The 25,911-nt window shown below is 32.3% G+C and overlaps 1 protein-coding gene across 15 annotated transcripts in view; it reads right to left on the reverse strand.

The window, feature by feature from the left end:
* The window catches only part of SYNRG (synergin gamma), an 89,250-nt gene that overhangs the window by 33,697 nt on the left and 29,642 nt on the right, over positions 1 to 25,911 (reverse strand). For 6 of the 15 annotated variants that reach the window (XM_074262051.1, XM_074262050.1, XM_074262055.1 and 3 more), the window contains 10 exons: positions 21,306 to 21,411; positions 20,324 to 20,435; positions 16,167 to 16,469; positions 15,418 to 15,651; positions 14,367 to 14,444; positions 10,010 to 10,206; positions 9,282 to 9,530; positions 8,469 to 8,602; positions 1,476 to 1,591; positions 1,231 to 1,293 (listed from right to left, as the gene is read on the reverse strand). In XM_074262051.1, coding sequence (XP_074118152.1) covers positions 1,231 to 1,293; positions 1,476 to 1,591; positions 8,469 to 8,602; positions 9,282 to 9,530; positions 10,010 to 10,206; positions 14,367 to 14,444; positions 15,418 to 15,651; positions 16,167 to 16,469; positions 20,324 to 20,435; positions 21,306 to 21,411 — 1,592 coding nt within the window. The remainder of the gene's footprint in view (positions 1 to 1,230; positions 1,294 to 1,475; positions 1,592 to 8,468; positions 8,603 to 9,281; positions 9,531 to 10,009; positions 10,207 to 14,366; positions 14,445 to 15,417; positions 15,652 to 16,166; positions 16,470 to 20,323; positions 20,436 to 21,305; positions 21,412 to 25,911) is intronic. The other 9 variants (XM_074262062.1, XM_074262061.1, XM_074262066.1 and 6 more) reach the window with 4 other exon arrangements.

A 25,911-nucleotide genomic window follows, 5' to 3' on the forward strand; every position in this document is an offset into this window, starting at 1 on the left:
CAAGGGATGAAATTGCACTCAGATTTCCCCGAGTCTTATGTTCTTAATATACAGTACTAACAAGAACGAAGTCAACTTCACAAATGGACAGAAATCTTATTAAACATTCTCAAAATCACTCTGGATTTTAGATAATTCTATCCATGTTTATACACCAGAAAACATGTATTATTTCATATTAATGGAATAACAAGCAATTCACATTTAAAATTTGATGTGCTATTCTAAAATAATCTGTGAAATTGACAACTTTTTGTTTTATTTTATTTTTTAAAACAAAAACACCACAAGCAAACTAAACTTACTGATGAAATGTACACTTTTCCATTAGTGAGGTAAGCTGGTGAAAAGGTCAAAAACAAATCAGCATTGGGTAATTTATAAGTTGACAACTATTTACAAAATAGTGGCAGTAAATAGAAACTTTCATATAAAAAACTACCATAGCATGATATATTAAGCAAATTATTCCATGAATATCCTTTTTTGAGGTTACTTGTTTCCAGTAAACAATTCTGTGCCTTAAAAGTCTATCTCTTTCCTGTCACATTCTGTAAAAGATATTGCAAAAGGTAATTTCTGACCTAGCCCCTAAGAATATTATTGTCTTTCTACTGTTATAAAATAAATTTGTCATTATCTTTCTAAGAAAGATGGCTAGTTTATAAAGATTTGTTGTATATCATCCTGAGGAGAAAGAAAGCAGAATTATATCCAGTCAATTAGTAAAAAGAAGCCCAGTCAACCTCAGAAACAGGAATCCTAAAATGACATTTCTACCTTGGCAGAGGCTTTTGTGTTTCTAATCACTGGTGATCTGATATATTATTATTAAAAGGAACATGAGTAGCACCAAATGACAAAGCTGGAAGTAGTTTAGTGAAATATCAGATTAAAAGGGTAAAAAGGGGAAGGAAAAGGAGAGAGGGATGAGACAGAGGAGGGGGATGTGTGTGTGTGAGAGAGAGAGAGAGAGAGAGCCACTATTTGCTTCTCTAACACAAAGTAGCTATAGCTCAGCAGCTCAAGTCTTGTTGATCTCCCCACTTAACTCTGTAATATAACAGTCTCTAAGAGGAAACCTAAATCCTAACTAGAAAACTCTATTCCAATGTTATTGTTCTTGATTTTCCCTAAATAAACCTCACTGACATGTTCAAGGACATCCTAAGCTTTTACTAAAAATAAAAACTCAAACAATATATTTTTAGTACATTGCCAAAAACTTACCTAAGGACTTATTTTCTGCGGGCTGTTCTAATTCTCTGAAAGCACTGTATTTGTCTCCATGTTCTACAATGCATATAAAAAAAGGCAAAAGTTTCATTAAGATTACTGTGAAAGTGTTCCACAGCTAAATATAATTTAAAACCTAAAAGACTAATATTTTACACACAGCATAATATCACTATCCAAATCATAGAAACATGAAAATTATATGTTTCATATTTTGAGCCAACAAATTTTGTTTTTACCTCCAAATGGAGCTGTGTTTTCTGATGTCTTATCAATAGCAATTCCTTTAAATACAGAATATTTATCTGTTGAAGGCAGTGCTTTTGTTCCTGGAAGTGGTATCAAAGAAGGGGCACTAGAAAGGCAAGAAAATCCTTTAAATGTTTAACACATTAAATTCTTCAGTATTACTACAAATCATATAAAAGCTTGATTTCCAAAACAGAAATTATATAATTCCTAAAAATCATTTGCATGCCAAAATTTAGGGTAAAAATTTTGATACTAATACAATTATGAAAATCCTTTTACTATTTTATCTTTTTAAAAAATTAAGATTTAAAAGCAGCAACCTTGTTATGAATTTATGAATATGAGGGTGGTCAGTCACACACTAATTCTAACCACCTCTTCAAGACAAAATAATAGATGAGGTTGTGGAGGCGAGTGGAAGCAATGGTGTGATTATGGCTATAAAGCCCCTTTGATACAAAAGCATAGAAGTGAATTGCTCTAAACATGCATGGCCAATCTAAGAAACTAGATTTTAAAAATGTATTATGTTAACCTTATTATAAGTCATATGCTTTAAAATGGGTTCAGAGAGGTAGACTAGGAATGATAAGAATCAGAAGTTATGAAATGTTGTTCAAGCTAAGCTTGAAATTCTCTGCTTTTGATTGCCACTGGCAGAAGTTAACCCATCTGATATGAAATAGTAGCATTAATGCAATTTGCATTTTTACAACACACCAGTGGATTCTAGGAGTTATCTTCGTAGCAAAACAACAATCATCTCACAATTAGATTAAAAGACTTTTACTGAGAACATATTTCTTACTGCATAAGGAAAGTGGTATAAGAAGCAGTATCTATGTTGGTAATTTTTGGAAGGCTCAAATATACATGACAACTGCTTCTTTCCTTCTCCCCCCCCTTATCAGACAGTGGCAAGCTCCCAGGAAGAACAACTTTTACATATGAATGATTGTATTTTAACTCCAGTTTAAGTCATTCAATACCACAGATAGAAACTATATAAATGAATTTCTTTTTGAGTCCTGTGCACTTCAGAGCAAAAATCTTTCCATAGTCATTTAAATCTTATCAGCTGCCTACAAGCAAGTTATAAACCCAGCTCTTATACATGCATACTAATGGTAGTCCACAGTGCTTCAGGACTACAACTGCATCAAACTATAGTTGAGATATAATTTAATTTTACACTACTGTTAGATAGCCAACAAATATCTACTTTGCAAATGAAATGGGTAATCATAAATACACTATAGATAGACTTTAAAGAAAAACTCTATAAGTAATTAGACTAGAGCTCATTGTACAAAATGTTGTTAGATGTTTTTTACAATTGAATAGAAAGAATTAATGCAGTAGAAAAGACAAGCAGTTGCACAATATTTTTTGTCTTTTGTGACTCTAACCAAAGATAGTTTGTTATAGCTTTGTGATTTTAAGTTGGTAAAATCTTTTTTGCTAAATCTGACATTTAACTAAATAATATTAATTTTAAAATTATGTTCACTACAGAGTAAGGTAGTTAGAAAAAAAATAGAGCATCCTCAGGGTAATGAAGTGTTGCTGATTAAAACCAATGAAATGAAATCTCATTCAAGAAAGGCTATGACTCAGTCTGTAATTTTATGCATACTGAGACTGAACAATTCATTGTAGTCTCTTCTTCTGAACTCATTATTAAAAAACAACTGCTAATCACCATGAAAGTGTTTGTATCATTTACATATAAACAGATTCATTCCCAGATATAAATAGGAAAACAGAATTTTTGTTCTCCAGTTCAGATGAAAAGTACCCAAGTATATACAGTATATATAAGCCCAGTATTTAAAATTTCAAGAACCATGATCCTTTCTACATAAACTAAAGGCTTCTTGACAGAAAAGGTCCAAATAAAGCCTCTAAATTTGTTCTCACTACTGTCTATACTGAAACAAAAACAAAAATACATTGTGGCTACTGCATAATTTCATCTTCCTTTTTGATATATGTGGAGAAGTGGGCATTGATGAGTACCTCTATTTTATTAGATACTTTTTTTCCTCCCTTGACTTCAAAGATTCCATAGTCTCTTGATTCCTTTCCTCCTTCTTCAGTCCCTTTAACAACTTCTTCTCTTACTCTTAAATATGTGAGTTTTCAAAGTTTTATCTTTTCTCTTTGGTTTTATTTCCCCTTGCTATATTCTGTCTTTCCTTGGCATCCTTATTCATTCCCATGGCTTCAATATCCACTGACAATCAAATGATGCTCAAATTTCTCTATTTTTCCTGTCAGACAAAGAACCACATCTCCAACTTCTTCACCAGCATCTCGAACTTAAATGTCCCAAATGCAGGCTGAATACATAATCTTTTCCCCCAGCTCTGTTCTTCTTGAAGTCACTGTGAGTGCTAACACAATCTCACTTAGTCTGATATATTTGGAATCTTGATGTTGTAGGACTCTTGTAGGACTCTTTTTTTCCTCTCACCTCTCATTTCCAGTTACAAATGATATTCATTTTACCTATGATATCTTTTTGATATCATATCTTTATGATATCCTCTTCTCTAGTTCATCATTATTAGCCTAGGGAAAAAAAATCTTATTTCCACTCATCTTGGCTACTATAATATCCCAAAAGATTTTCCAATCATTCTTTCTTCACTGCCATTTCCTCCTCTATTCCCTAACAGACATCTTTTTTATGCATGTCTCATCATTTTATTCTGTTTAAAACTTTAGACAGCTGGCGTTAAAGACCTTTAAAATCTGGCATCAATCTATCTTTCCATTTTCAGCTTTATATTACTCATACCTGTATTACTTACAGTTCTCCATACCTGCCCTATGCTTTTTTGATTCAATGCCTTTGCTCAAGTTGTTCCCTAAGCCTAGAAATTTTTTACCCACTCACTCCTCCCCAAGCTGAATTCCTCCCCAAGCTGATGATATAGGCCTGTCTTTCCCACCGTCAAGCAAAGGGTACACTTTTACTCGTTCCTCTGGACTCATTAGATGTTATGGGAGTGTTGAAAATACACCTTGTTTCCCACTGCCATTTCCAGGTTCTCCTACCTATCATTATCTTTTCCTTTGACATTCACTCAATGCTTATTTGCTATCCAATGAAAATTCTGGTAGCCGATGTCTACTGAGCTGTACTGATTTTCTATTAGTTCCGTCCTTAGCTTACAGACTTTTTCTCTTTCCTTTGAATCTTGCCCTCATACTGGGGTTCTTCAATATACAATATACAATATTCTTCAAACACTCATACCTCATAGTTCAACATAGTCATTTCATATGATTTTATGACCTACTCCCACCATCCTACGATGGTTCAGCCACATACAAATGCTTGATCTTCCCATGATTCACATTCCCTTAACTGATAACAATCTGCCTTGCAGGCCTTGTTTGTATAGTCTATACCATGGACTCCACTTCCCTCTCCAAACTCTTAATTCTTTTCCAGGCCATTATCGTTGCACTAGCCACACTCTCCTTTTCCCATCTGGACCCACTGGTGAACCAGTTCAGGTCTATATTGTCCTCTGGAGTGCCTTGCCCTCTTATCATATCACTGCTCTTCTAAACTCCAGCCATCACTGCCTTTCTTACTATTAACACATGTGTTTCTGAAGATGGAGAAAATTACAAAATCATATTAACTGGTCAATTACAAATGTATTTTATGTAACTTTAACTAGGCCTCACAGCAACTAGGCAATCCTAATTAACTCCCATCCCACTTACCAAAACACTCATTACTTCTTTCAAACTCCATTCCTCCTCAATCTTTGACTGCTTCCCTTCCCCTCCCCTATCCCTAGAACTCTGCCTCATGTCTTTTTTTTTTTAAATTTATTATAGTTTTTTATTTACAAGATATATTGCATGGGTACTTTTATAGCACTGACAATTGCCAAACCTTTTGTTCCATCTTTTCCCCTCTTTCTCCCCACCCCTTCTTCCCCCTGATGGCAGGTTGACCAATACATGTTAAATATGCTAAAGTATAAGTTAAATACAATATATGTATACTTGTTCAAACAGTTATTTTGCTGTTCAAAAAGAATTGGACTTTGAAATAGTGTACCATTAGCCTGTGAAGGAAATAAAAAATTCTGCCTCATATCTTACTGAAAAATTAAACCCATCCTCCTATATCCAATCTATTCTCAATATCTGTTGAATTTTACTTTCATAATATGTGTCAAACACGCCCTTCTTGACATTGCCGCCATCTTGGTGTCTACTAATTCATGCCTGAAGTACACTGCATCAGTTTGCTAGTTGATGGGCTTATCACTAGTTTGTCTGCTGAAGCACAGATCTCACCATGTCATTCCCAACCTCCTCCCACTCACATTCCCTATCACACCTAGTATCAAATATGAAATCCTTTGTAAACTTCCCCCCCCACCCCCATCCACCCCTCCTCAGTCTGCTTACAATTCACACCTGACTATGTAACTCTGGCATTCTGTAACACTGGTCTCTCAGTTGTTTCTAAAACAGGCCACTTTATCTTCTGATACTGGATTATTTTGCTAACTGTCCCCCATGCCTGAAAAGCTCTCCTTCTTCCTGTTTCCTACATCTTTCAAATTCTAACTCAATTTTTTCCTTCTACAGAAAGTCTTTCCTGATGCTCTATAATTCTAGTGCCTTCCCTCTGTTATTTCCAACTTGTCATCCTGTATATAGTTCACCTGTTGTTTGGATGTTGCCTCTCCCATTGGACTGTGAGTTCCTTGAAACTAATCTTTTGCCTTTCTTTGTATCATCAGTAATTAGCATAGAATCTGCCATATCAAAGACACCTAAAAAATGTTTACTGACATACATGTCTCAGAGATCGTCTTTCCTCATAAAATATAATACCTTTCAAATGATCTCCAGGTTGCATACTGGGAGTGCCCTTCAATTCACTTTATTTTTGTCTTTATCTCAAATCCTTTATCTAAATCCTACTCTTTTTTTTTTTTTTTTCTTCTGGAGAAATATTTTCCATTATATCCTGATTACCCCAACTGGACTACTGACAGCCTCTACCCCTTGAATTGCCCTCATAAGCAAGAATCATTTCCTTTAACTATCTTTTCACTTTTTCTGGAAGCCTTTACAAGAATGGATTCTACTTCTGGCAAATCAAAATCACTAATCACAAGTTCTAAGACACCTTACAAAACTGGTGTTTTCTTTGCAAATCAATTTCCTATTCTACAGCTTAGCTAATGTTCTTCACTATGCCTATATAACTTGATTGTTTACCTTTCCACTTGCCCCTGAACAAATCAGAAGTTTTCTTTTTTTAAAAATATGACTCAAGGTTCATATCTTTCATAAAGACAATCAAATTAGGATAAAAAAAAAGACTTAGTGAACTGTTCAATACTGATCAATCTAATCATCACCCTAAATATATTCTTATTTTAGGTGAATTCAATAGAATTAAAAGTTTATAGTATTGATACAAATTTATCTTACATTTGTTGACGTATCAAAACTAAGGAATTTTCAAACTATAGTACATGATATATTAGCCAGGAAAAGTGAGGACACTGAAGACCAAATTTATGACATACTAAGCCCAGGGAAATAAAAAAAAGTAGTTAAATTTTGGAAGTTTGAATATATAAGTCAAGAGAATCTTAGTTATGGAAAAATTTCTATAGCATAGAGAGAGCATAGATGTATTCAAAATTAGGTCTACACTGTGATATTAATGTAAGGAAAAGAAAGCTGCAAAATATTGCTGTAAAGAAAAATTAAGTGGGAACTAAAACTCCCATCAAGTACAGATTGCTGAAATATGCCCAGTATGATTGCTATCTTAAATGCTCCAAATTAAAGACAAATAAAAAGTAAAATCCCCAAAGGAGTAATGTTCCATGGGGATTTGGCTCCTGTTTTATTGTGGAAATCAGTGGAAAAAACAGAATTCACTTTACAGAAATTCATTTTTACAGTGAAATTGCCATAAACATTTACTCAATTCAGTCATAACTTGTATATATATACTTTTAAAGTAATAAGACTGTTGTTAACACAAGGATTGAGAAACCAGGTTCACTATTTTATGGACATATGTTTACTGTATTTATCTTTTCATGTGTTTTCATTTGGTTTGGCCTGTCTTTCTTATGAAATTGCAAAGCTCTTCAAAAGACAGAAAAATCATATTAAGTACTTAATTTGTAAATTTGTAAAATTTTATACTGTCCACAACTGTTCTCTTCATGTAACACACATAGTAAGTACTGAGTAATTGATGGATAAATCACTATGCAAAAGAAATGATGAATGATATGACATAATAGAAACATATACATAAAAGATGTTTATATATACTGACAAAAACAATAGTTCTAGAAATTTGTTAAGAGAAAATATCTTATACTTTAATGTCTGATGTGTTCTGCATTTTTGTGTGAAACAGGTAACTATTTCAATCATGAAAATGGGATAACTGGGCATGAGGATGAATAATTGTAAAAAAAAAAAAAAGGCTTCAATTGGTATTAAAAAATGCTGAGATGCCAATAATTGTTAGTGCAGAAAGCTCAAACTGAAGATGGAAGACATATGTGAGAGTAGCTATCTTTAAAAATATAAGTTCTAATTTTTTAGGGTGGCAAATTAAACTATAAAATGGGGATGGTCTTAGGTAATTAAAAAAACCCTCCAAACTGTAAGCTGTCTCCCCAAAGGTATTTACAAACCCCCATATATAAAAATTCGAAGTCATTTCTTTAACTGAAAAGGAACATTCACCTACATTTAATTCATCTCAAAAGCAGCCAAAATAAGCAGCAAGGGAAGATGGCAGAAGCAGAAGTTGCAGGTGGAAGAAAGTGTGAAGGTCAGAATATATGTATACAAAGAAGGGATAATGAGGAGTATTATAAGTAAGGAATCAAATTCTTTTTAAAAGATGAGATATGTTTGTATGCCATTAAATACAATGCTGAACAACTCTCTTCTACCTGCTCCCATGTTGGGAATTAGCTGTTTTTGAAGAAGCAGGCATCTCTTGGAAATCAGTAAATGAATCATCAAGTGATCCTGACTTTGAAGCATCTTGAAAATCTTGGAAGTCATCTTCTTCTGGTTTTACTACCTAGATTATAAAAGATGTTAAGTAAAAAAAAAAAAAAAAGATTAATACAAATAAGCCAAAAATCTTTAATTACATATCCTAAAGTATTAAATGATGGAGGAAGTCTTACAACTATTCTTCCATTTTTAGATGATCTTTGTTCAATGCAAATAGTAAAGCTGGTTTGAAAATTAAGACTCAAACTTTAAAATGAACAGATTGACATTTTGAGTAATTTACTAAAGTAACCTATCATTCTTGGGAACTAGGAAAAATTCTAAATAAATTCTAAATAATAGGTGCTATTGAAATGATCTCATCTTCTAAAGGTTATCAAAAGAAATAGGTACAATAATAATAGGTGAAAATAATTCAATACACATTAGTAAGCTTAATTTCTTTTAACTTTAGTATTAAGCATTTAGTTCACATATAGTACTAATGTTAATATTATTCCACTACAATAAAGTTTAGAAGAAATGAAAAACAAAACTTTCTATTTTCCACAAAGAATTAAGTATCTTTTTAGATCATCAAAATTTCTTTCTAAAGGAAAAAAAAATTACATTTGCCTTTTTCTATAAAACAAATTCTCTTCAACTATTGGTGCTGAACTTCAATGATCGTTTCTGTAAAGAAGTTATCTAAATTCACCTTTGGTTATTACTTGGATTGTGTAAAGTACAGTAACTCCACTGACCTGATTTGCTGGGTAAGTTGAGACAAAACCACTGGAAGCTTGAGCTGGAGCTCCACCTACTGGTGCAACTAGGTTAATACCCATGACTGGTTGTCCAATGTTAAGAGGCATAGAAACTGTAGGACCAGAAGGCATCATAGTCTGCTGACTCACTGGGGTAGGAAGAGTCATAGGAAAGCCACTCAGATTTGGGACAGGAGCAGTTGGGAACTGGTTTAATGTGTCAGGACTGATTGCAGGCACCCCCCTCTAAATAGAACAAAGGGAAAAAATGCAAAATCTTAAGATTTAAGACTTACATTTCAAGCAATAATGATCCAAATTTGAAAATACAGACAATGAAACAAAGTCTCATTTAAAATCTTGTTTGTTCTATACATAAAATCCAAATATTTGATAAAAAATATATTAAATAAAAACTGTAGAAATTCTACCTTGAAATGTTAATGATGTTATTACCTAGTAGCTATCATACTTATTCCCAAGAATTATAGGATAAAAATTTGTAAGTAGTAGCAAACATGACACATAAACTGTATAATATAGAAATCTCTGTATTCGTATATAATAAAATGAAAACTATAATTTAATACACTAATAGTGTAATTATATAGTATTATAAAAGAAATGTAGATATGTAAACATACATAATAAAATGAAATATACAAAATCTTTCCTACCTACATTGGTATTAGGTATCTATCTAATTTTAAGGAAAACATGTATACCTGAGTTAGAGCTATCATAGCTAAAACAGTATAAAGTTCTTCTTTAGTAAGTTTTCCTGGGGTAGTACGATTGGCTAAGGCCCAAATTTGCCCAAGGGTTTCCCTGGGAAGTCCAGATGACATCAGGATGGGATAAAGTTTAGCGGTATCTATTCCCGTTGGAGTCATAGTGGTTTCTAAAATCTTCTTATATGCATCTATTAAAAAAAGAACAGATTGCATAATTACAAGTGTAAAAATATTACAGATGAACAAATATTTTAGAGTTTGTTTTGCTATCTAGCAAAGGTTATCCCACTGCCTTGCTGGTTGGCCTAATGATTGGCTCACTACTTCTTGAGAGCTAAGAATAGTTTTTATATTATTAAACAAAGTTTTATTCTATTAAAATGTATGAAAACCATTTTTAGTTCACAGATAGTCAATACAGAAACAGGACTGGATTTGGCCTGGAGGTGTTTTATCAGCTGATCTCCACGTAGGACAGCCTCATGGCTCAGGTGATAGAATGAGGAAGACCTGGCCTCAGACACCAGCTATGTGACATTGATCATGTCACTTAACCTCTTAATCCATTGGAGAAAGAAATGGCAAACCACTCTAGTATCTTTGCCAAGAAAACCCTATAGACAGTATGGTTGATGGGTCCATGGAGGACATAACTGAACAACAATGCAACAGTAAAACATTTCTAATTAGGTGGCAGTACAAATGTTATAATTTTATATTTTATGCTATGACTGATTTGCTGGAGCTTAAAACAGAAAAATTTTCATAGCACTCCAAATTTTTGGTTTTTGTTTTTGGCATGGGTGCAGAAACAATATTCTTTTGCCTGGCATAGAAAAAAGGATAATTTAGCATTTTAAAATATAATCCTGAAGGCCTTCTGAGCCATGAAGACTTTGAGAACATGGTATAAGCTTAGCATGGACAATCTCTTTTTCAAACAAATTCATCTAAGAGAGTCTTACGTAAGACTTCATTAACTGGATAGGAAATAATTTTAACACAATTCAACTATGAAAATTTTCTAAGAAGTTAGCTTTCAAGGGAGTAAACAAAGTATCTAAAATTAAACAACAATATAAATTTCAAGAAAAGTTGAAATTAATTGCTTTCTGCTGTTGTAATGCTACTTAGTGCCTCTATAGAGTTTAATGAAAATATTCTATTATTCCTTTACTTAAACAAGTGATAATAAAATTTGATTTAGAATAGTACCATGAACTTAATGCACACCATTCCAACACAAAGAGAGCTTCTATCCAAATAAGGAATAATGGAAATATTTATCCAAATATCCAAAATAAAATTAGCCAAAAAAAAAAAAAAAACATATATAAGAGTATTTTTTTTAAACAAGTCATTCTTGGAATGTCAATAATTTTTTTTTAACATTAAAAAACCCCCACCATTTGTATAGTGTGTATGTGTGTATGAAACTATATAACCTAGCCCTGATTAAGTTTCACCTTAATCCTAATAAAATGAAGAATAATCTCTTTTAAAATGGGATTAAGTAAAAAAAAAAAATTAGAAATAAAGTACACCAGTTAAAAAACAAAACAAATAAAAAGAGGAAAGAAAAAAAAAAGGAAAAAATGTCAGCGGTATAAAACATATCTGTAAGTATTTCATACTGAAGTTGACTTAATATATTTTTTGGAGAGAGTTTAAATTTTTGGCATAAATTTCAATTCAACATAGTACCTTTGAATTATTTCTGTTACTGAGCACTGCAAGAGGATCAGACATACTATTGAAAATATCTTTTAAGTATTAGACTATTTTTATTCACTTGTGCTATTTTCATGCACTACCTAAGAAGTGATAAGGAAAAAAATCATATGGTACAATTTATAACAATAATGAATATGAAAAGAAAATGTTAAAAAAAAACTGACTAGTGATGTGAACAACAGGACTATTGTGAATATGTGTTTGTTCACCACATATGTAATGAGTGACTGAAAACAGCATAAAGTGCAAGCAGTGCACTAAGGCCTTCATATAAAATGGAAAGGTGAGAGCACCTGTTGTTAAGAAGCTCACATTCTAACTGTGTTATAAAGAAGGCTTCAGCTACAAATCAGATAGAAAGGTCTTATGCTCCTTAGCAGCAAAGCAGGTGGTAATGTATCTCCTTAAATGTCATTTCTTTTAATGAAACTATATGCTTTTTGGTGGAATCAGCTGATAGTGCTAAGATCTTTAGTGTTGAGGATTTAATTTTTTTTTTTTGGACTTAGCTGTGGAGGCTAAAGGCACTATTTTCCTTAATGAAGGAAGTTGCCAGATTGCATCTTAAGGATTGCCACTGATTTTCAGGGTGCTGATGTTGAGCAGTGAGATCAGCAGATGGTATTGGTGCTAGTGGGGATAGTGAGTTCCTTTCCCATGAGGATTTTTCTTTTTGATGATGGCTATGAGGAACAGGTTGGGAGCAGGGTTGAAGGCCTAAGAAACTGCTTTTCCCAGGTTTCCTGAATTTAGTGCCCTAGGTTGTCTCCTTGATCATCTCAAGTAGAGGTAGTGGTTAAGATGATCTGACCTGCCTCATATATACCATCTACATCTCTCTCTAGATTCTTTCCTGCTTTCACTAGGCTATTTTAATTACCTCTTTAGTAATTTAGCAAATAATTGGTGGCTGATGGGGAAAATGTAGGTTGAAAGAAGGGCTTCACTTTTTTTGGGTGGGAGCTACTACTCTTCCTGGGGCTCTTGGTTTCAGGGTTTTTCAGAAAAAGGGTAGGCAGCATCCTCCCTGAATGGTGCGCATAATATTTGTTAAAGGAATATATGCAACATAATGCTATACATATAATTTTTATACTTCTTCCAGCACTACACATACTATATTGCAGATTTAAGTACTAACTGTTTATTGAACACACATATATAAAGCAGCTGAGATCTGGATCTAGGAAAACATGGATGGTATGGCAATGCTTTTGTCTTTATATCCCTAGTGTCTCACCCAGTAGGTACTTAAAAATAGCTGACGAGTTAAGAAACACTTCATAACTTACTTTGACTAGTATAAGTCAAGGAAGGTCTGAAAGGCTACTGACTGACCAAGAAATCTCTCCAAAATCCAATTTTTTAAGTTAGAATGAGAAAATAGAATTATTTGTTTTAACTTAACTATTCTGTTAATTATATATTAGAGAAAATTATCTGGCAACTACAATAAAATTCTAAGATACACAAAACTTACATATAAATTCTCTTGTAGGAAAAATAGACCTCAAAGGGCTATTTTGATGAAGAGAAACTATATAGAAAACATATTCAAATGAGCAAAAGTGGATAAATGAGATTGTACTTTTTTCAGAGTAGAAAAACATATGGAATAAAATAGTATCAAAACTTGAACAGGCTAAAATCAGGTTTGAAATATACTTCAATATATGTCTATTCATTATGTGAAAAGAGAAGTTAGTCTGATCACAATTATAACAGAACTTTTAAGTATTCTATCATGGAACACAACAATGAAATATCCTTATTGTTATTGTTAGGAAAAAAACAATCTGGATGGTATATATGATGTACAAAATTAATATCTTCAGTGATCACTTATTATGTCAAAGGCATGCTCTTTTGAAGCTACATGGTTAAATAGCAATCTTTGAATACTTAAGCCAAAGACAAAGTTAAGAATTTGATAAATTTAAAATATGGTTGTTTTAAATCTTCTAATTTTGTGATCCATTTAGAAAAATGCAACTTATGGAATAAAGCAGAATATAAATATACCATGCTAATTATAATTACCAAAAATTAATAAAATAAAAAAATACAAAGAAAATGATTAGAGGGTATACAGAAGCAAGACATCTTTGAATTTCTTAAATGGACATGTACTTAGAAAACCTTCAAATTATAAATATTTTGAAGTTTCTTTTTATTAAACCAGACATGATTTAATTAGTATAGGAAACTCCAATGAAGAAACCTGGCAGCAAATTAGCATCTGTTCTGCACCTTAAAGAGTTGCCTAGAAACATTGACAGATTAAGTGACAAACCTAGGATCATAGAGTCTATGTGCAAGAACCAGTATTTGAATTCAGAGAGGTCTTCTTGACTCTGTGGATAGCATTCTATCTATTGCCTTTATAAATACCACCATTTAAAATTTTAATTTGCAACAGTTTAGTTGAATGTTGCTGTTGTTTTATAATTTTTGTATTGTCAACAGGAAAAGATGCAATTAATATACTCTCAAGATGTGTTAATAAAACCTTTTTATTTAGTCTGCATGCAATTTTACATTTGGGGAATTTATGGGGAAAAATATTCTGGAAGTAATTTATAAAAAGGACTTTTTTATTTTAAAAAAATTTTACCTGGGACTAAGCTCTCATTGTAAATCCAAGAAGGTATCATAGGCTGGATTGGATCTTGAGAAGGGAATACACCCACACCTAGGAGATATAGAAATATTATCTAAAACAGAGTATTAAAAAAAAGAGAAGAGAGAAATTCCTCTCAAACAGATTAAAGGCACACCACAATGGATAGATACTAAAAAAAAGTCACCAACATACCAAGAATATAACCAAGAATGTCAAATATGTCTTAAATAAAATTTTAAAAAATCTAAAATATACTAGATTAATACTTTGAACTATATAAGGTTTCATTATCCTTAATATGTTATGAACCTGAAAAGAAAGCTAGCCAAGAATGATACTTTTAAATACACATGTATAACCAATATTTTGGTTGAAGCATTTTCTAACACTAGAAAATGATTTTTTAAACCCTGAGTTTGCCACTATTACAAAATTATGTTTTCATTTCAAACAAATCATTTCTCTTCCAATAGCATAATTCTAATGTCTACACTTCAAATGTAGGAATCCTGCAAAACATCCTTCAAAGGACTGTTTCATCAGTTATTCATATTCTGTTTCTGAAATTTATCTAAGAAAGCTGAGTTTATAAAATCTCAGTCTTCTATTCAGCAATACTCAAAATGTATTTCATGAAAAGAAAAACATAAAATTCTTATTGGTGACTTTTATAGGCCTTATTTTTAATCTCCCACTATCCCTGGAGGAATAAAGATCATCAAGAAAAAAACCAAACAGGATGTGGCTTTTGTAAAAGTAGAGAAAAATATTTTCAAATAGGAATGAATTTGATTATAGAAACTTGTTATCAATTTTTTTAAAAGAAGAGCATGTTGAAAGAATTCAGAGCAAAATCTTAAAAATAATGATTAGGAAAAAGAATAAAATATGTTATGTTTATATATATATATATATATTAAGCAAGATTTTAACAAGCAAAATCAAGCAACATTCACTTCAGGATTAATGCTTAAAGGTGTTAGCTTTCAAGCAACATTTGGTTAAAGTGCATTCATTTTTTGTCAATGTTTCATGAGCTCACCACTCTCTTCAACTGACAGGTTTTGGTCTGAAGTCTTTTCTGCCTCTGCAATGATGGCACCATTTACACGTCCACCTACTGCACCCCCGTTATTGGCTGTTAAACTGGGATGGCTCTTATTGGCATCTGAGCCTGAGGTTTTGTGCCCAGCTTCAGAAGTATTTAATTTAATTTGCACCTGCCCAGACGTACTTAAATCACAAGATATTAGGAACTTCTTCTCCAGGGAAGGGCCTAAACAAACAGCATTAAATATTATTTATATTTGTAACTTTATTTTTATTCAACCCCATTTCCAGTCCCACAACTATTTAAAAAATAATTTCTTAAAAATGTCAGACTCCCAAAATAGCATATCCGAGTCACTAGATCTCTGATGGGTTTCTTGTAATAGCCTCCCCACTGCCCACTGCTGAAAGGGGGAAAGGGAGAAAGACATGGGAAAAGACTGCTTTGGTTTGATCAAATAAAAGCTAAGTAATATTTTCATAAGAGACCAGTGATGTGAAAATAACTTCTGAAATCAGAAACTGATACTATAAAAGTCATTTAAACCACAACTTTTCTAGTATCCTATACTTCTGAATTAGATATCTATTGTGATGGATAGCAGAATTTCTTCAACATTTATCTACAAAGCAAGTGTACATTGATTTGCCTTTATTACTGTATTATCCCTCTTTAAACATGAATTAAATTTGATAGTCTAAATAAAATAGAGGCATCTGATAATGCTATCTATGAATTACCTGTTTTCTGTATACTGTGTGAGGTTGAAGCAGTAGAAAAATAAGGACCCTGCCCAGGGGCACCATGTAAGGCAGAAGACACTGGAATCTGTGCTGGAGGGAGGGGCTGGGTCACAGCCTTCTCTGAAAGTAACTGGCCACCTGGAGTGGTGGAATGGAAAGACTGAAAAGGCTGGGAAGAGGATGAAGAGCCAAATATGGGAATTTCAACAGGCCCTTGCATAAAGTCACTGAATTCTTCTTCATCAAGAAAGGCAGAGGATTGGGAGACAGTTACAGTAGAATGGGATGGTGTGGGACAATCTGTAAAATGGAAAATGGCAATGAAACATATAGAAATGGAAGTCAATGGAGAAAAAGAAATAAAGATGGGGCATATAGTTCCAAAAGAGAAATACTGAAACATGAATAGTGAGAGTGGAGAAAGAAATAATCCAGGTAACAATAGTCAAATGAAATTACATGAATCCATCAAAAATATCAAAAAGGTATACTTGAACAATTTAAGTGTGTCAGGATTTTTTCTTTTTAATGAAAAAGGACAACTATTATTTTGTATCTCCGTCAAAGGAAAAACAAATGTAAAATTCAAAATGTTTCTCCTTTTCAGGAAGATGTAATGAAGTGTATTTTTTTTTTTTTCTGAATGAAATCAAGTTGTCCTAGTTAGTAACACTTGAGGCAAGACGGAGCAGCAGTATTTCTGGATGAAATAAAAAAATCAACTTACCTGGTCATTGTTCTTGTAGTTGTAAGTGCAAATTAAAGATTAAAATCTAAATACATTTAGGATAATCATATTGATGATTCAATTTTGTCAGGATATTTAGGAATACAAAATCAACATAAAGTTGCAAGCATCTTAATTTTTGTTTCCGTCATGCCTAACTCCCTCTTAAACACCTCTTCCTTTTAAGACCTATAATTTCAATGTGAGAAATTTCCATTATAGAAATTCCCCCCAACTAACACAGAGCCTGTACTAACAGGTTTTCAATTTGTGGTCAATGAGAGCTGCTGGTGGGGGGAAAGGAGGGACTGAAGAGCCTGACTGATTTGTTCATGTGTCAGAGGCAAGACTTGAACCTGTTTTCCTTATCTCAAGGCTGATTCTTTTATCAACTACATCAATCATTGCCCTTCATTCAAGGTGTCACAATCATTACAAAATGCTGCCTGCTTTTGATAAAATAAAGAACCTAAAAATCCAAGAGAGTAGTTTCTAACACAAAATTTTCAACAATAGATTCAGCAGTTAAGATGGAGCACCAAACTTAAAAGATTGCTTGCACTAAAGAGAGAGATATTTAAAAATAAGGGAGAGGGATTGTAAACCAGTTCATAAACATCATTACTGATTTTATATAGTTTAAATGTGAGGTTAATTTAAATTTTAAACTCATTTTCAGGGACTACATTTGGACTAATATTCATTAAAAATGCTAAGTTATTTTTAAAGAAGCATTTTAATTACACTTTGAATTATCTGAGTTCCAAAGACATAGAGAAGAGATAAAAAAATTTTTTTTAAAGCAGCCTATTGTCTGATGCCAAATACTAATCACATTCTGTTAAAATTTTCTGCTTCTGAAAAAAGACAACAATTGCTTTTTTATCTTTTGACATTAAGGAAATTTATACTAGAGATCTATACAATAAAGATACAATTATTGAATAAATATTCTATTTTCAACAACATCAAAAAGAGAGTTATCACATTGTGCTTCCATCTAGTTTCTCAACAGGGAGAACTAACTATTCTAATCTCTACTTTAAAACCTCAAATTGGACAAGGCCTAAAAACTTTATAGTCTTCTTCAGGAAATTACATTGCCAACAATTAGCAGATTTGCTCCTAATGTAAAGCTCCTTAAGAATTGGACAAATACACATCCTTGGGCCTGTTCTTGAATTAGCACAGTGCCGGCCACATAGTAAGAGCTTAATAAATGCTTGCTAACTGACTGAGCAGATGGGAAGGAATATGAATTTATATAGCTCTATTTCCCAGGCTAAGCACTTTTCAAATATTTTCTCATTTGATCAGTATTAAGTTTATGTATTGAGGCAATACATCAACAGAAATGAGGAAGAGATATTTGGTCTATCTCTTAGGAAAGGAATTTCTTTCTCCCTCTGTTAATTTTGTTGGATAATAAAAAAATATATAATATAAAAGGAAATTCTCTGGTAGTAAGTTCTATGAGAATATAGACTTCATAACTACCTACCAAGTCTTAATTTTATCATCCTAGTAAGAGTTAATAAGGCTCAACTACTTGATCAAAGCTGTTTAAACTTGCAAGAAACTTGGAATTTATTTACAATGGAAAGTGACTGTCCTTCACTGATTAAAGAACTATATTATTGTTTGAGGAAGATGATTTAGGGTCCTAAACCCTTTTTAGCTGCTACATCCAAAGCAGAAAACAGTATTCTGCACATTAGAAATCAGCTGAAGATCAAGAAGAAAACACTCTCTGAAGGACATTAGGAACCATAGCTGATAATGCAAAGTATTTTGCTCCTAATGGTCAAATTTATACAGTGTTTCAAGATAAAAGAAATACTTTTTAAATAATGTTTAGACTGATGTTGCCCATCATTCCCTACTTCTCCTTTTTTCTAGGTACCCTATTGGAATATCACAAATTTCTATCAACTTTTGTATTACTTCCTACATTACTGGTATATGACTTCATTCACAGACAATATTTTCTTCCTGATATTTACCTGATTTTTAATTTTAAAAATTTTGCTGTTCATTTTGGGTTTGATAGATAAAAGGTATTTGAACCTTTATCATCTTCCTCAAATAATTCCTCAACAATTTCTTTATCAGTGATGAGGAGGAGAAACTGAGGCTCTAAGCCAAGATGGATCAGCTCCTTTTCTGGTTGTCTGATTACCTCTCATTCCTTCCCAAAGTACGAAAGGGTGGGTCTGGTTAGTGAATGAATTTGCTACTCAATGCTGTGTTAAAACAAAGTTTTTATTGATAGTAAAGGGATAGACAGACATTTGGCTTCTAGAAAGGCCAAACTGCCTGGCAAGGGAACTCCAGTTGGAGGGCACAAGGCAAGGATAAATCAAGTGCGAGGAATATAATTTTAGAAATTCTTTTTATACTAATCAGGGTCATTGTATAGAGATGTTATCCAAGAGGTTCTGGAAATATTTGTAAATAAGACAGGAATTTCATTTGTGTCTCAAGTTATCTCCTTTAACCTTTCTTAAGACAGGAATTATTTGTATCTTGAGCTATCTCTTTTAACCTCTTCAAGTGAGATATTTTTAATTTCAATATATCTTGTCCTAAACCTGTTATCTTTGTACTTTGGGCCTATCATACTTCATCCACTTTCTATATATAAAAATGGCACTCTTCTATATATATATATATAAATGGCATTCTTCAGTTATCACAAGAGGACACCTAGTTAGTTGTAAGTCCAAAAGACAAAAAATGTCATGTCATATTATTTTTGAATGAGTTGAATCAAATGTCAAAATATCAAGGAATTAAAATTACAATATGATTGCTATCCAAAGATGAGAATTATTTTCATTTCCAAATGACAAAGGAAGTATTCTGGATGGGTGTTTGTTTTTATTTTTTGTTTTTGACCATTTGAATAAAGGCTTGAAAGGAACATTTATTCATAATATTTCAGTTTGTTTAAGGAATTTTACTCATGCTACAGTTTTTATTTCAGTGCTTCTTAAGAATGAGCCCAATCACATTCAGATAATGAACTCTGAGGTAGCTCATAAAAAAAAAACTATTTTACAAAACAATGAAAATGAAATGACAAACTCCTTCATTTCATTCAGATAAGTTAATGATCTACTATAATAGCTGAGTTAACACACTCATTTACATACCAAAGACTTAAAATTAAAGTTGTCATACTGGTATTTAAGCAGAAGATTAAAAGCCTTCCTCCAAATAATGTGCCAGACCAGAATTTTTACTTCATGTAAATTTCAATGCATTCAATTCTTCATTTAGCTTGAAGAAAGAGCTCAGCTCTGAATCCTATCATATTTAACGGTCAATTAACTGACACAAGAACTACAAATTGCTATATAAGAAACAAAAGCAAAATTCAGCAGTTACTTGTTTTTATTTCCATGCTTCTTAAAAATAAAGCTACCTGGTTTCTTGGGATGGGATGCTGGAGTGGGGTGCATCTTAGCATCTCTGGAAAATCCATCTAAATTCCCTTTTATAGCTTCCAAAGCATCATCTCTACTCTTCTCTCCTGTCTGAGATGACAAATACACATGAGTTTTATACCACACCATTGTTTGCCTCCTTCACCTCCTATTCCTAACCAATCAATATTACCCCCATTTATTTTTGACTCTTACCCTTCCCCCTTCTGACTACATATTTTTCTCAAAGGAATACTGACAATGATGGATATAGAAAACAAAGGCAGTAAGGCACAAGAGCTAATAGAGCCTTCTACCCCCTCACTGTAAACATAATGACATAAAGGGTTTACTATAGTTATACTTGAAGTAACTTGTATGGTGAACAATAAATGTAATCTTAGAGGGAAACAGAGTTTGGAATGTTTTCCAAGAGGAAAAAAAAGCAAATTAATAGTTACTGTAGTAACTGCAAGAATTATAGAAAAGCAGCAAATATTAAGGGAAGGAGAACAATTTATATCGATCTTTTTCTTATTACTGAGTATTTTACTCTACTGTCTTAAAAGAAAATCTATGGATTTTTTAAGAAACAGAAAAAAAAAAAAAGCCACAAAAGAACTTAATGGACAAACAAAATGAATAAATCCAGATACTGGATAATTCAAACTTATGGGCAGGAGCTCTTAACTATTTTTGTCTCATGGATCATTTTGGCATTAGTATCATAAAATCTATGGAGCCCTTTCTCAGAATGTTTTTAAATGCATAAAATAAAATATATAAGATTACAAAAGAAATGAATTCTATTATTAAAATAGAGTCATCAAAATACTTCCTAAAAAACAAAACCAAGTTCATGGACTTAAAATTAAGAATCTGCTTTAGGGCATTAATCACTGCCTTAGGTTCAAAATTTAGTTCTCCATGGTATACTGAATGAGGAGTGTGTTGGATAAAGATTATTCAGAGTTGATCTACCTTGGGTTTCACACTACTTAGAAGTCTGAGTTTTTGCTTCTGTTCTTCAAATTGGCGTCGTTTTCTTTCTTCTTCTAAGAGTTTTTGCTGCTGTTCAAATCGTTTTCTAAAGGAAATAGAACGCCAGTGAATAACCATATCAACTATGCCATATACACAATCACTTACTAACAAATTAATTTACCTGTATGACAAGACAGTTATAACTCTAAAACATCTAATTTTATCCACATGACATTTCCATTTCCCTTTCTTTTACTTAAGAAAATTTTAAACCTATTTCAAACTACTTTTTCTCCTTCCCCATTTTTCCTCTTACTACTGAAAAAGAAAGGAAAACCAAAACTTTCACATTAACAAATAAGCCTAGTCTAATTCCCATATTGGCTATGTTCAAAATGATGTCTCAGTCTGCACATTAGCCCATTACTTCTGGTCACGATGTAGATAGCATACTTCATTACACTCCCATACCATAATTTAGTCAGCCATTCTCCAATTGATGGGTATCCTCTTAGTTTTCAGTTGATCACCACAAAAAAAAGGATCCTATAAATATTTTTGGACATTATTCATCCTTTTTCTTTTTATTGATCTCTTTGTGATATAGATCTAATGGTGTTATTACTATTTTAATTACTTTTTTGGCACAGTTCCACACTAACTGGACTAATCCATAGCACTGCCAATAGTGAACTGATTTGTCTGGCTACCTCCTCCAACCATACCACTCCTCCAGTCCTTCATCATTTTCCATTTTCCTTTTTTTTTTTTTTTTAAATACTAACTTTGCTACTATGATGTGTGAAGTGGAATCTCAGAGTTCATTTCCTATTTTAAAATTATCAGTTCTTTGGAGTATTTTTTTATATGGCTATAGATGGCTTACATTACTTTCTTTAAGACTGTCCATCCTCTGACCATTTAGCCATTTGGAAATGGCTCTTATTCTTATAAATTTGATTCAATTTCTTTTATACCTTGGAAATGATATTTTTATCAGAGAACCTTGAAGTAAATATTTTTTCTCTGGTTAATTTTTTCTCTTCTAATCTTAGCTTTGGATTTATTTGTGCAAAAACTTTTAAATTTTATGTAACCAAAACTATCCAATTTGTTTTTTTGTAATCCCTTCTCTCAATTGGTCATGAACTCTTTCCCATCTCACTGATCTTTGTTCTACTAATTTATTATTTGACTTAAAATATTAGGTCATCATATTAATAATCAAATTAACAAAAGCCATATGATCATCTCAAAAGATGCAGAAAAAGCATTTGACAAAATCCAACATCCATTCCTACTAAAAACACTTGAAAGTATAGGAATAAATGGACTATTCCTTAAAATAGTTAGGAGCATTTATTTAAAACCATCAGTAAGCATCATATGTAATGGGGATAAACTGGAACCTTTCCTAGTAAGATCAGGAGTGAAACAAGGTTGCCCACTATCACCATTACTGTTCAATATTGTATTAGAAACACTAGCCTCAGCAATAAGAGTCGAGAAAGAGATTAAAGGAATTAGAGTAAGTAATGAGGAAACCAAACTTATCACTTTTTGCAGATGACATGATGGTATGCTTAGAGAATCCCAGAGATTCAACTAAAAAGCTATTAGAAATAATTCACAATTTTAGCAAAGTGGCAGGATACAAAATAAATTCACATAAATCCTCAGCATTTTTATACATCACCAACAAAATCCAACAGCAAGACATACAAAGAGAAATTCCATTCAAAATAACTGTCAATAGTATAAAATATTTGGGAATACATCTACCAAAGGAAAGTCAGTAATTATATGAGCAAAATTACAAAACACTTGCCACAAAAATAAAGTCAGATTTAAATAATTGGAAAGATATTAAATGTTCTTGGATAGGCCGAGCGAATATAATAAAGATGACAATACTCCCTAAACTAATCTATTTATTTAGTGCTATACCAATCAGACTCCCAAGAAACTATTTTAATGACCTAGAAAAAATAACAACAAAATTCATATGGAAGAACAAAAGGTTGAGAATTTCAAGGGAATTAATGAAAAAAAAAAATCAAATGAAGGTGGCCTAGCTATACTTGATCTAAAACTATATTATAAAGCAGCAGTCACCAAAACCATTTGGTATTGGCTAAGAAATAGACTAGTTGATCAGTGGAATAGGTTAGGTTCACAGGACAAAATAGTGAACATAGCAATCTAGTGTTTGACAAACCCCAAAATCCCAACTTCTGGGATAAGAATTCATTATTTGACAAAAACTGCTGGGAAAACTGGAAATTAGTATGGCAGAAATTAGGCATGGACCCCACACTTAACATCACATACCAAGATAAGATCAAAATGGGTCCATGATTTAGGCATAAACTACATTATCATAAATAAAGAGGAACATGGGATAGTTTACCTCTCAGACTTGTGGAGGAGGAAGGAATTTGTGACTAAAGGAGAACTAAAAATCATTATTGATCACAAAATAAAAAATTTTGATTACATCAAATTAAAAAGCTTTTGTACAAATAAAACTAATGCAAACAAGATTAGAAGGGAAGAATGAATTGGGAAAACATTTTTACAGTTAAAGGTTCTGATAAAGGACTCATTTCCAAAATATATAGAATATATACATTCAAAATGTATAGAGAGAATTCATAAGAAATCAAGCCATTCTCCAATTGATAAATGGTCAAAGGATATGAATAGACAATTTTGAGATGATGAAATTGAAACTATTTCCACTCATATGAAAGAGTGTTCTAAATCACTATTAATCAGAGAAATGCAAATTAAGACAACTCTGAGATACCACTACATACCTGTCAGATTGGGTAAAATGACAGGAAAAAATAATGATGAATGTGGGAAAACTGGGATGCTGATACGTTGTTGGTGAAGTTGTGAAAGAATCCAAACATTCTGGAGAGCAATCTGGAATTATGCCCAAAAAGTTATCAAACTGTGCATACCCTTTTATCCAGCAGTGTTACTACTGGCTTATTATATCCCAAAGAAATACTAAAGAAGGGAAAGGGACCTGTATGTGCTAAAATGTTTGTGGCAGCCCTTTTTAGTAGTGGCCAGAAACTGGAAAATGAATGGATGCCTATCAATTGGAGAATGGCTAGGTAAATTATGGTATATGAAAGTTATGGAATATTATCGTTCTGTAAGAAATGACCAGCAGGATGAATACAGAGAGGCTTGGAGAGACTTACATGAACTGATGCTGAGTGAAATGAGCAGAACCAGGAGATCATTATACACTTCAACAACAATACTGTATGAGGATGTATTCTGATGGAAGTGGATATCTTCAACAAAGAGAAGATCTAATTCAGTTCTAATTGATCAGTGATGGACAGAATCAGCTATACCCAGAGAAGGAACACTGGGAAACGAGTGTAAACTGTTTGCATTTTTGTTTTTCTTCCCAGGTTATTTTTACCTTCTGAATCCAATTCTTCTTGTGCAACAAGAAATTTGGTTCTGCACACATATATTGTATCTAGGATATACTATAAACACATTTAACATGTATGGGACTGCCTACCATCTAGGAGAGGGAGTGAAGGAGGTGAAAATTCGGAAAAGAACTAAGTGCAAAGGATAATGTTGTAAAAAATTACCTATGCATATGTACTGTCAAAAAAAAAGTTATAATTATAAAATTAAAAATAAAGTATTAAAAAAACCCAAAAAAGAAAAAAAATAGGTCATATATCCATTTGGAATTTATTTCGGTATATAGTATAAAGAAGCGATTTAAAACTAATTTCTGTCAGACTGTTGTTTAGTTTTCCTAACAGGTTTTATGAAATCAGTGAGTCCTTATCCAGTAGTGGGGATCTTTAGGCTGTTAGGTTTGTTTGCATAAGTTATGTTAGAACAATAATCTGTTCTGCTGATCACTCATCCTATTTAAAAAAAAAAATACTATCAAATTGTTTTGATAGTCACTGCTTTTCTAGTAAAGTTCAGGATATGGTTCTATTATACTTCTTTCTTTTGTCTTTTCCATTATTTCCCTTAAGATTCTTGAACTTTTGTTCCCCAAGAATATAAAAATTTTAGTACTATAAAAAATAAACCTTTTTGAGTTTGATTGTTAAGGCACTATATAAGTAAATTAATTTAGATAATATTGTGAATTTTTATTATAATGTCTTGGCTATCCAGAAGAAATTATTTCTGCAATTATTAAGGTTTGCCTTTATATTTTCAATGTTTCATAATTGTATTTATATATTCCTGTGTATAATCTCAAAGGTAAACTTTCAAGTATTCTATACACTCTGTAGTATCTTAAAATGGAATTTATTTTTTGCTCCCTCTTCGTGATGGCTTTTTTTTTTTATAACAGAGAAATGTTGATAATTTATATGGATTTATTTTATGTCCTGCAACTTCACTAAAATTGTTTTTATTAATATTTTATCTGGCTTCCTAAGTATACCATTATTTCATCTTAAAAGAGCAATAATTTTGTTTATTCTTCACCTATGCTTTTCCTATCAATTTCTTTTACTTACTTTGGCTTAATTTTTTATGATTTGCCGGTTAAAGTTAGAAAGGAAGGTTAAAGAAGAGCATATGTCCTTGT

The sequence above is a fragment of the Sminthopsis crassicaudata genome, chromosome 4, assembly GCF_048593235.1.
Source record: "Sminthopsis crassicaudata isolate SCR6 chromosome 4, ASM4859323v1, whole genome shotgun sequence".
Classification (NCBI taxonomy): domain Eukaryota; kingdom Metazoa; phylum Chordata; class Mammalia; order Dasyuromorphia; family Dasyuridae; genus Sminthopsis; species Sminthopsis crassicaudata.